Source organism: Pleurodeles waltl, chromosome 12, assembly GCF_031143425.1.
Source record: "Pleurodeles waltl isolate 20211129_DDA chromosome 12, aPleWal1.hap1.20221129, whole genome shotgun sequence".
NCBI classification, from domain to species: Eukaryota; Metazoa; Chordata; class Amphibia; order Caudata; family Salamandridae; genus Pleurodeles; species Pleurodeles waltl.
This window is the reverse complement of record NC_090451.1, coordinates 432,340,321-432,353,233: the sequence shown is the minus strand read 5'-3', so window position 1 is coordinate 432,353,233 and position 12,913 is coordinate 432,340,321. Positions and strand designations below refer to the sequence as shown.

The window sequence follows — 12,913 nt, the reverse complement described above, 5'->3', positions numbered from 1 at the left end:
GGAAGAATCTGAGTCTGATTAGCACAAGACAAACTAGGCACTTGATCAAAGCAATGCAGAACAACTAAAGTAAAATTTGATCTGAACGATAAAAGTAAAATCTGGTGCTCTAAAAAAATCGCTTACCAATTCCTCTAAACATTTGAGCAATCTAGGACTCACCTAAAATAGTTAACTAAGCAAAGGGGGGCCCTCAAAAAGCAAGTCACTAATCGACATGTGCTGGGCTACAAAACATGAGGACAAAAGGTAAAAAGGAAATAAAGGACAAAAATAAACTGGAAAATTGACATCTGGGGCAAAATGAAACTATCTAAAGTTGGCAAAAAGTAAGTAAAATGGGAAGGTGCCGGCATCTCAGAAGCTGAGTCAAGAGTCTTCTCATGGGTCAAAGGAAAATCTAAGTCTTCTCACCAAGCATTGGGAAAGTGTGGGGCAAGGGCAGAGAGGTCTGTAGCTCTCAAAGTCCAAGGGATCTCTGCTACTCCAGCTAACTGGAAATGATAAATTAAAGTCCAAAGTGAATGATGATTTGTCCATTGGTAACATCATATGGATCGAATGATTTCATTGTCCAGTCATGGCACATAATACAACAGACATCTGCAACATCCAGGCAAGCTCCCAGGACCGTCATGGGAAGGTGTCAATCTTTGCTCTCCTGTGCAACTTTGCAACAATTATGAATTATGTTAGTCTTTACATTCCCTATTTATCCGTTTACTGCCCTCAAAGTTATTGTCTCAGGCTCTCTATGAGTAAAACAATAGCAGTTCTTTCCAAATGAAGATTTTATGAGAACAACATCTGGAAAGAAATGACACATTAGCAAAGAGAAAACAGCTTTCCCACATTTTGTGAGGTCTGAGGCATAGTAGATCAATATGGCTAAACTAAAGCAGAATAGAAATTAAATGACACACTTTACTCATGTTAAGCAAACACATTTAAAGACTGCAATTATAAAATCATCATTAATAAATCTTTTCTAATTTCATGTTACAGTAAATTGCAAAAGTAAAATAACTTATTAATGCAGGTCAGTAAATATGATGGGGAACTACATTTTACACATTAGCCTACAACTTTTAAAGCATATCTATTATGAAATTCATTATCATTCCAATGATAACTATTCTCTAACATCATAAGGAAACATGAAATCAAAATAAATGATTACACTTTGTTTAAGATGGCTATAACACACATTTAAGTACTAGTCTACAGTGAATGCACTGTGATACTGATGTTTAGAGCACCACTTTATAATTAGCTTGTTATCAATGCACACAATATGGTGTCAACATGGTCATGTATAGATCAACATTGTGAGGTCAAAGATAGCAGCCAAATCCCAGCTGCACCACTACCAACAAGGGAATTACAATGTTTGTATATGCTATACAGTTCCTAAGTCATTAACATAACATCTGCATTCTTTGCCCATGTTATTCCAAGCTGAGAGAAGCGATGTTGGCGAGTTTGTCTGATGTACCCGTGACCTCCATACAGACCGCTCTTGTGATGTCCGAAGCACTGAAAGAAATTACATACAAGAGTGAAGAACTCTCTACCTCGGCACAGGTAATGAAAGAGCAAAGGAAACTGCACCTTGGCATACTATATGCAGCCTAATTTTATTTGAAAAGAGACCACGCACAATGGGCCCCCAGATAAACTATCCAAGATGCTTTTCAGGTCTCTGTAGGTCCTTTGTATAAAATTAAATAGTTCCTTGTGGAAATTGTGATGATAAATTTATTGATGTGCAAAATACTGGTATTCTTCAATGTGAATATTCTTGAGCTCTTCTGACATTGGGGAGACCCTTCACCCCTTCTCCTCCCAGCTCTCCATTTTGGTTTGTCCTTTGTGAATTTTAGTAGTCTTTTTTCAACTTTATTATTTCAATATTATTCCACCAATATTTTACTATGCACCTCATAGACCAGCGGGCCCTGATAAAATTTCCTCATTTCCCCATGGCACTCCAGCGACATTCTTTATCTTATTAGAGAATTTGTACTAACTATTTTTTTACTTTAAAGTGAATAGGATTTTATTCCCTGAAATAGTTCTACTCGCTGAGCAGATTCCAAATATGCCTTTGACTGTTGCCCCACTAAATGCTGTCACACCCTCTCGATTTTCTTCATGATCTTGGAGTGCTCCACTAGTTGGATTCTTGTGAGTTGGTACTTGCGGGAAGATATTAAGTAGAAAGAAGTGCCTACAGCTGTTTTCTTTAAGGAATATTGTCAGTGCATTTTATTCATATTAAGAAATCTATACTCTAAGCCATGTCTTAAGATGTTATCCAGAAATGTTTCTCAATTATTTGGCCCTGCCTTCTATGTAGGCAAGTGCGCTTGCCTTTGAATTCCAGGCACTGGAAGCTGATTTGCTCGTCTCCAACTCAAAAAAGTTTCAGTGAGATTCCCAGTTCATTCTTTTCAATCTATCATTTAGCCCTAATTAAAGATTTCCAATTGAAATTCGGTTGAATTTGTGAGGATTCGATTTGTGCTGAAAGCAAAATAATGTCTCCTGAGAGATGGGCACTCACATTCTGAGTCAGAATTATCAAGAGTGGAATTTGGAGATTGGGCTGGTATAGTCATCTAGGAGCTTTTGGAGGAACTGAAGTCTTTAAAATGGAGCAAAATGCAACAGAACAGTTTTACATTTTCTTTGTCATTAGATTTGACACTACTTAGTTCTAAACCTTGTTGTTTTTCTTTTGAAATTTTTAGTCTGTCTGTTGGTCTGCTTTCGTGCACAATAAAATAAATTTCAATAAGGCTAAATGAAGGTAATGTTAATTAACCTATCATTTATCTTTAAAATGGCAATGTGTTTAATCCCAGGTATTGTATAATTGTTTTTATTATATTATTGTTTTAAATCTTAAATCTATTCCCTCTTGCCCATGTATAGAACTTTCCAACCCTCTTCATGCCCCCTCTTGATGTGATAAAACGTACAAAAAGTGATGGATTGAAAGCCTGAATTATTATCAGCTACTGGTAATTCCTCAGGGTTGCATCCCAATCAATCATTATTTTGCACATCATGCCACCTCAGTTTGGACCCAGTCATATACAAATCAGTTTCCAGTGGGACCAGTTCACACCAAACTTCCAGGCCATGTCCTCCTTGAACTCGAACACAAGCAGCCTAAGACGGGTTTGCCCCCTATTTATGGCTCATCAACCAGGTATAGCTTGGTTTCAGTGGCACAATCTGCATGGGAGCCACCACAGGGAATACCCATCCCACTTAGGGCGAAACACTACAGCATACAAAAAGTGATGAATGGAATGACTGAATTAATTTCAGCCACTGATTATTAGTCAGTGCCATACTCCAGTCCATCATTATTTGGAACACCAAGCCATTTCAGTTGGGACCCAGCTATATGCAAATCAGTCTTGATTCTGCTTCAATGGGAACAGTCCACACTGAACTGCCAGGCCAAGTCCTCCCTGAACCGGAACACAAGCAACGTAGGAGCGGTGTCACCCTAGTTAGGGCTCATCAGTCAGTTCCAGGGACACACTGTGCACAGGACCCATGTCTGGGCATACACAACCCACTTAAAGTGACATCCTAAAGCATACAAAAAGTAATGGATGGATGCTTGAATTAATCCCAACCACTAGTCATTACTTGCAGTTGCATCCAAATCCATCATTATTTTCCTCATTATTTTGCACACCATGCCACCTCAGTTTGGACTCAGCCATATACAAATCATTTCTGATGCTGTTCTAATAGAGTAGTCCAGAATGAACTGCCAGGCCAGGCCCTCCCTAAACCAGAACTCAAGCAACCCAGGAGTCACTTTGTAATAGTTATGGCTTATCAGCTAAGTATATCTTGGTTCCAGTGACACAATCCCATTTAGGGTGACCTACTAAAGCATATAAAAAGTGATGTATGATGTGCACGACACAGTATTTATTTTGTAATTACTTATACTTTACTACTTTTATTTAATCTAACTCAAGATAAATGTTAAAAAGACGGTCTTGCCAAACCCCTACCGCACATTCTTGTAATAATTCTATTTTTATGTTTTTCCAGATCTTGCTACAGTTATTAATTTATTTATTACCTTACTTTGAAAATATTTATATCAGTTTAAGTAGGCTGTTTTTTTCTACAAATGTTTTCAGTTTATTTTTATTTCCAAAACATATTAAATTATTAAAATGAGCAGGCCATCAAACCTTAGTCCAAAATTCGTTCTATCATTCTTTCTCCATTTAATTTAAATTATTTTAAATTATTGAATTTGAAATAATATCAAATAGATTATTTTGATTAATGGGGAAACTTTCATTGTGTCCACTATATCTTCAACATTTCTTGTGTAAAGGTTGTGTTACTTGGTAAATATTGACTACCATTTTGCTTCGTGGCTGTGCCAAAATAGTGGTGCAACCACAACGCAAAATGTTAGTAAATCTGGGCCTCATTGAGAAACACATGAATCTGCGTCCACAAAAGAAGCATATTTCTTCAGCTAACGAACAATAGAAATAAGAAAAATTTAACTGTAGAGGAAAGAATAAAACAAAAAAATATTGGCATAGGAAGAAAACAAATAGGGGCTGATCATAACTGTGGTAATAAACTGATGTGGCAATTCTACACCTAGAATTGCCAAGATTGCACGGTTCAGTTTTCCGGATGAAGTATTGCTACATCACTCCGAGCATTACGATTCTTAATTCCATTCGCTTCCCTCTGCTTTGAGCTCCAATATTCAAAAATTTGCATGATACGTGGCAAAAACCATGTGGGGAAAACCAGTGATGGTCGTGTTCAAAACTAAACTCAAGAAAATGTTACTACTATTTATAGTGCAGCTGTGGGAAATGGAGGTGTTGGTTGATTAGGGTGTGAGCCCTGTGCCCTGGTCAAGAAACAACCACAATGCATCACAGGGTGAACCACAAGAACTCAATAAATTAACCTGTGCTTAATACTGGGTAGCTTGGCACAGAAAACAGTCATGCTTAATTTAGAGGCAATGTGAAATTTATGGAGCACACAAACATTAATAATGTGATACACAACAAGAAAAATCCCACACCAATTTAGAAAAATAGAGTACATTTAAAAAAATTATTTGACAAAAAACGTCAAAAAACAACAAAAATCCAATCAGTAGAACCAGAGTTATGAATTTTTAAAGTTTAAGGTTCAAGATAGCGCCTAAAAGATAAAAGCCCCAATCACAGACATCTGGTCACCTTTAGCACCCCAACCAAGAGTCCAGGAGTGTATGGAGACCTTTTGGGGGTTTAGGACTCACTGAGGCTGGGTGCAGATGCAGAGTTATGAATTTTTAAACTTTTTAGTAAAAACTAGTCCCTAATAGTTCAAAGCACCATCAGCGGACATCTAGTCATGAGAGACTAGGTCAAAGTAAAAAAATATACCTGATCTCAATGGAGCACTGGTCGGACACAAGAAGTGGATTGGGCCCAATCAGCGCATACCTTTGGACTTAAAAGAAATTTTGAAAAGAAGTTGTGAGAAGGTAAAGCTCAGTGGGGCAAGGCTGAATGTGTCTGAGGAGGGACCAATGTTGTCGTCAGCAGGGAGTCTTGTATCGAAGCTGCAGTGAAGATTTCTACATTCTGACATAGGTCCTTATTATGGGTTTGGTGATCTGAGGATTGCCAAACTCACGGTGGTGATCAGATCGCCGCACTCCTGGTGGTCAGGCCGCCAGATTATGATCCCAGCGGTTGGACCATTTGGAAACTGCTGCCACCACCAATTTGGATCCGTGGTTGGATTCACGGTCAGCCACGGCAGTGCCAAGTTTGACACCACGTGCTGTTCACAACTCTCCTTTCTGCCAGCATTTCCATGGTGGTTGCACCGCCATGAAAATGCTGGCAGGAAGGCAGTGCTGAGGGCCAGGGGGGGGCCTGCAATGTCCACAACCATGTTGTGGGCAGTGCAGGGGCCCCCCTGCCAGCACCCTCAGAATGCACACTGTCTGCTAAGCAGACAGTGTGCATTCTGAGGGTGCTTGTGTGCGATGGAATTGGCATCGCCTTCCTAAGGGAGCTAGAGCCAATGCTGCCGTACTGTTTCCACCGAGCTGACCGTCAGAAACATTGTAATACGATTTCTCCAATGGTCAGCCCGGGGAAAACATTGTAATGCAACAGGGACATCCGTGTGGCTTTGGTGGTCCGAAAGTCGTACGCAGGCCCTTAGTCTGTATCTTGGAAGTCAAAATTCTCCAGCGGGATGAAACAGGAGGCTGTAGCCAAAGACAGTTCAAGAAGCTTGGTTACCCCTTTGGCGAAGGACCACTGAACATGATTTGCTGCTGAACGTAGTGGGAGCAGCCGCAGAGTCAGGTCAACTAACGTTCCAACTTGGGTAGATCAACGAGCAGGTTGGACCTAGTCTTCCCTCAGTTCTCAAAGCAGTTTTTACCCAAAAAATGTAATAGTTCCAAGTTTTGGATTTTGCCTACCTGCGCATCTTAAGCACCTCAACCAAGGGTCCAGGACTGCTGGGATATTCCTTCAGGGTTCAGGACTCACTCAGACTGGGTCTAGGTGTGGGTTCAAGATGGTGGGAGCTTTTTATGTCCCTGTTACTCTGAACAGGAGGCCAGCAAACTAGCCCTTCGAGTCATTCTGGTAGTCCTGGTTTTATGTGATTATTCAGGGTTCAAACGGCAGAGCTAGCCTCTGAGGGTTCAAGGCAGGTTCCAGGCAACAAAGCAGTCCTTCCAGGTACAGGAAAGCAGTCTTGCAGAGTGCACAGCAGGTCATAGCAGCAGGCAGTCCTCTGAGAGTCCTTCCCCAGGTCCAAAAAGCGAACTGACGAGTGGGTTGAGATTCCTATTTTGACATCTAGTGTCTCCTTTGAAGTTGGGAGACGTTTCTAGAGATTTCTCAATGAAGTGCTTGGAATTTCCTGACTCCTCTGCCTGGCTTCAAACTGGCTGCAGTGACAATGTGGAGGTGATAAAGCCCTTTGTGTGAAGGCAGAGAACAGCCTATTCAGTTGCAAGTGGGGCTATGCCCAGCTCCACCCCCACCATCCTGTCAGCAGATGGCCCATTCAGGCACAACTAGTCCATCTATTGTGTGACTGTTTGGGAGGAATTTGCAAGGTCTAACTGTGAGTCACACCCAGTCATGTGAACAAGACAGGCTGTAGGCACCAAATGGCTAAGGGCATGCAAATGCCCACCTCTTAGAAGTGTCATTATGAAAATTGGAATGTAAAATCTGACTTTACCATTAAAGAGAATGTTTCATTACAATTTCATAGATATCAAACATGAAATGCTTACCTGGTCCCAATCAAATGTTAGCACTTATTGAAAGTAATAAGGCAACTCAATGTTATCCTATGGGGCAGGGATGCTTTGCGGTAGTGAAAAACAAATTTAGGAGATTTTCACTACCAGTAGATTTGCAGTCAATGAGGGTGATTTGAAAACTGAACACTCAGAGCTATCAGAGCTACCTTTCTGCTTTCAATCCATGATGCATTACTGTTGTGGTGGCTACACTGGTCATTGAAGAACATTCATCGGATCACATAAAGTGGTGATCCCTGCCTTCTGGTGCTGCTTGAACTCTCCACAACCTTGGATAATGTTGGCCATCAAGTTCCTATCTTCCTTTCAACAGACATTGGAATCAACAACATCATATTATACTGGCTAATTCACCAACAAAACAATCATATCCAGAATCACACATTGAGAACTCAGCAATATCCCTATTCAAGTATTTTCATGATCCAAAGCAAATTTGTATTTTGCCATTTGAGCACATAATTTCCTCTATCAACGAGGCATTTTTTTGGACATGATTTACAGTTTGGCACTTTCTTGTCTGCAATAGCCTGAGAAGTCAATTATCATAATCAGAATGATTCTAAAGCTGAGATTAGTCAAATGCGGATGTCAGGCAGAGAAAACACAAGTCAAACAGGCTAGCTGCAAACAACATTACTAAAATACAGTAAGAAGGTGATTGGGCTAAATAAATTACAGCTGTAAGGGTTAGAGGTCCATGTTTTTACAATGGTGAGAGCATTCAGCTAAACAATCAATCACACATAACATTTTTACAGAGCCAAAAAGCAGGCATCAAGTAAATACTAGCGTCAAGTTCTGAAGCACACAATCCAGAAATACAAGCTTCTCACAGGGATCTACAGAGAAGTGGACTAGCACCAGTCCATGTGAGTGCTGGGATCTGAGAAATCTTGAAGCAATGTAGCCAAATGTTTTTGGTTTGGTCAGTGGTCTCATCTATTCAACTCCTTACCGGTGTGACCTTTTCAGATGTGTGCTTGTCGCCAATAGCACAAGCAATATCAGATGCCTGAAAATTGCATGCAAGCAACCATTCACTGTGTACCCTCCGCCTCTCTAGTTCTTCCATAAGGGACTTATAAGTAAATTAAAATATGGCAATCAGATTTAAACCAATTATACCATATTTAGGGTACTGAGCACAGGCTCTTTAGCACTGGTCAGCAGGCTAATAAAAATAAATTTCAGCAATAAAAATGAAGGTAAGTAAGAAAAAGGTTTGGGGCACACCACCATAAGGCTGGGACGTCAAACAGTGGGAAGTAGCTAATTACATACAAAAGGAGTCCTGGCACTGAGAGAGGGCCACTGCTGGTAACAGAAGGATGTTAATTCCTGTGTTGCCACATTTTCAGGCCTTTCCTAAAGCGAAACAGTTCTGGTGTTTTATGAAGAGACATCACAAGGTAATTCCAAAGTTTTGCTGCAACTGTTGGGAAGTATCTACCTGTTCACCCTGTCCGTTTAAAAGGCGGGACACATAGCAGGTGTGAATCTTTTGATTTTAGGAGAGGAAAACAGGTGTAGATATTGAATTTGGTTCTCAGACAGAGAGAGCTTTGCCCATGTATGGCTTTAAACATATGGCAAAAAGATTTTTAAATGATTTGCTTATTCACTGAAAGCCAAGGAAGTGATCCAGAGCACAGAAGACTTATCGAGGAAGGCCCAAGGCTAGTTTAGCAGCTGCATTTTGAATCATCTGTAATTCAGGGCCTCATTATGATCCTGGCGGTCACCAGACCGTCAGTTTCATGGTTGGACCGCCGCCAAAGCGGCGGTCTGACCGCGACATTATGACCGTAGTGAAAGCGCCACTGTTGGACCACCAGCACTGCCACTTTTCAGCTGCCAGACGGCCTGGCGGTGCCGGCGGTCTCAATCTGCCAGGACAGCGCTGCAAGCAGCGCTGCCCTGGGGATTACAACTCCACTCTCTGTTAGAGTTTACTTGGCATCTTCACCACCATGTAAATGCTGGTGGAGACGGGGTGAAAGGGGGCCCAAGGGGGGGCATGCACTTGGCATGGGCAGTGTGGGGGCCCCCCTTGGCCAGCCTCATCGCGCAAATCACTTTGCAGACAGTGATTTGTGTGACGGGTGCTGGTGCACCCAACGCACAACAGCATTGCCGGCAGCGATATTAGGAGCCTGCATTAATGTTGTTGTGCATTTCCTGCTGGGCCAGTAGGAGGAAACTGTGAATAGGGCCAGTGGGAAGGAGAACGCACTGGCGGTCTCCTGACCTGCGGGAGTTTGGCAGGCAGCCTTTTTCGACCATCAAACTCTGAATGAGGGCCTTAGTAATCGATCCTACTGGGGAGCCACGAAACAGAAAATTACAATAGTCGACTAAGTATGGTAGCCTGAATAACCATTTCATGTGTTGGTTTGGGCAATAGTGATAAGATCTTCTTCAGAGTCCTTAGCAAAGAAAAACCCATTGAGGCAAGATGATTGATTTGCCTGTATAAGGACAGTTGAGTATCAAAATAAAATCCGAGATTTTTTACCACTTTTGCCTAGATAGGTGATATAGCCCTAGAGGGTGGCCAGAAATTGGCTAGAAGTTGGCTGGCTATAGTTGAATGTCTAACTAGAGTAATTCAGTCCCTTCTGAGTTGCATTTTAAGGTATTATCCTTAAGCTAACAGGATACTTTGAACATGCATTGGTGAAAAAAAGGTTAGGGTCAGCTTATCCATGGCAATAATTAGCCGTGTATCGTCTGCATAGTTCATGCATCTGATACCAAAGGATTGAATCAGATGTGCTGGTGGTTTGATATAGATGTTACAAAATTAGGGCTTAATGCAGACATTGAGTTACTCCGTGTTTTGTAACCTTAACTTCTGGCATAAAAGGAGGAAGATAGACTGCTTGGGACATATTTATACTCCGTTTGCGCCGAATGTGCGTCAAAAATTTTGACGCACAATCAGCGCAAACGTTGCCCCATATTTAAACCCTGACGCCCGAGCCCGCGCAAGGGAAAAATCCGCAATGTGCGTCATTTTCTGGATGCGGCAACCCGCCCTGCGTTAATGATATGCAGGGTAGGCGTTCTCGTCCAAAAAACGACGCACACAGCCGTGTGCCGTATTTATGCTTCCAGGCAAAAATGACTCTCGGCCGGGAGGCGGAGCAAAAAAATGACGCAAAGCCCGATTTGCCTCAAAATTTAACACCTGGGTCAGGGCAGGCATTAAAATGGGGCAAACACACCTGTATTTAATCAGAACACACAGAACAAACAACAGAGCAGCAGAGCAGCAACAGGGAGACATGGAGGTGATTTTTATTCAGTGTGCACGTCGACGCAGAGCCCTGCAGCAACAACAGCAGCTACAACAACAACAGCAGGGACCCCAAAGGCAGCGCAGAAGGCAGGAGAGGGTATTCCGCCCAAGAACAACCCTGCATGGAATCAAGGAACACGACATCATACAGAGGTACCGGTTGAACTGGCAGGCCATTCAGCAGCTGCTGAGAAATATTGAACAGCAGTTGGCCCCCACTTTGGTGACACCCCACATCATACCAACAGAAACAAAGCTGCTTGCCGTACTTCACCTGCTGGCAAGTGGCTCGTTTCAGACAACTGGTGCCCTGGTTGGTGGAATATCACAACCATCATTCTCCGCATTCCTGCCAAAAGTACTGGATGCCATCATTCGCCTGACACCCCTCCACATCTGCTTCCCTAACACACTGCAGAAGCAGCAGGAAACAAAACAGGGGTTCTACGCCATCAGTGTCTTCCCACACGTCCTTGGTGCAATCGACTGCACACACGTACGCCTTGTGCCACCTGCTGCAACAGAACACCTCTACCGCAACAGGAAGCACACACATTCAATCAATGTGCAGGCCATAGTCGATCACCAAGGATTGATCAGCAACATTGAGGCAAAATATCCTGGGAGTGTACATGACGCATTCATCTTCCGTCACTCTACCATAAACCAACACTTCCAGCATGGACGGTATGGCAATGGACTACTTGTTGGTAAGTACAAAAATCCAACTTATATACACACTGCACAGCAACCCTCTAGGACACACAACACATACACCACAATAGCAACACCTAGCCAGGAACACTCTGAGGTCCTGACATCACTAGCCATGTTTCTGAAGTCACCATTGAACCTGTCACACATTGGAATTTACTCTACAGCTTAATGTGAAGGCATTAATGAGTGTGGTTGCCTAAATGTCACCTTGCAATTTGTAAGTGTTACAATAACCTGTACATTAATACATTGCATAAGTCTTAAGGTATGGGATGTCCAGGGTACTTTCATATGAACGTGTTAACTACACTTTCATGTTTTAACTCTGCATGGAACTATCATCTCACCCCCAGTGAAGACACACGGACACCTGTATCACAAGTCACAATGCTAGGGAGGGCACACTGTACTGAAAATCCAAATACATACTGCTAACAAACAGTTAGCTAACAAACACTTGCTCAGCCAAGGGAAAAAACTCAATGCAAAAGTTTTCTCCTACAAGTATAGGTAGTCACATTAGTACACAAAAGAGTCACAGACAACACAAGACAACTACTGCCATCAAAGGTCTGTACAAGAGTGCCTCCTACATCTACATGATCCCATTCTGTGTTTCTCTTTCAGCTGATCAGGGGTATGGCATCCAGCCTTGGCTAATGACACCATTTGGGAACCCGACTACTGCTGCAGAGCGGGCATACAACGACGCCCATAAGAGGACACGCAGCATTGTTGAGCGGACCTTTGGGATCCTAAAGTCAAGGTTCCGCTGCCTTGACATCACTGGCAGTAGCCTACTATATTCCCCAGAGATGGTCTGTAGGATCATACTCACTTGTGCCATATTGCACAATATTTGTGTAAAAAGGAACATTCCCCTCCTTGAACCAGACCCAGACATGCCTGAAGACGACGAAGAGGAGGATGCTGGCCTGCAACAGGAGGGGGAACAACCAAACACGGCTGCTGGAGTGCGTAGGTGCCAACAGCTTGTAAATAATTAATTTTCTTAATTTCTTATATCAACACTTATTGCACAATTGTAAATAAACACAGATAACAAACACCACATCATGCTTTGGCCTATTCATTTCTGCCCACCTTTAGTTTGAAATTGCTGAAGAAGAATGTCGTCTCATTGAGCAATAATGACATCACACTCATCACACAAAAAATATACACCACAAATGTCTGCACAGAGGCTATGAGGTTTCATGATACATTACCATCCACAGAGGCCAACAGGAGTACAAATGTGGCAATGACACATGCCTGATCCAGACACCTGAGACATTCTCTCACTCAGCACAAAAATGTAGCTCATTTGAAAGTCTCATTACACATGTTCAGTGAGAGGGTGGGACCATCCATGTGTACGTGACCATGTCCTCAATGGCTTCTCTCAATTTTTGCTACAAACAATGACCAATTGGAACAAGAATAGCTGCCACTAACTCATGAGGAGACCTTGAAGTTACAGTGACAACATACACCCAGACAGTTGATAGTGGATCTACATT

At 42.3% G+C, this 12,913-nt stretch overlaps 1 protein-coding gene across 1 annotated transcript in view; it reads left to right on the top strand.

Annotated features, from left to right (window-relative positions):
- Nucleotides 1-12,913, top strand: part of LOC138267136 (polycystin-1-like protein 2) — an 835,832-nt gene that overhangs the window by 391,866 nt on the left and 431,053 nt on the right. The window contains exon 17 of the mRNA XM_069215990.1: nucleotides 1,459-1,584. Coding sequence (XP_069072091.1) covers nucleotides 1,459-1,584 — 126 coding nt within the window. The remainder of the gene's footprint in view (nucleotides 1-1,458; nucleotides 1,585-12,913) is intronic.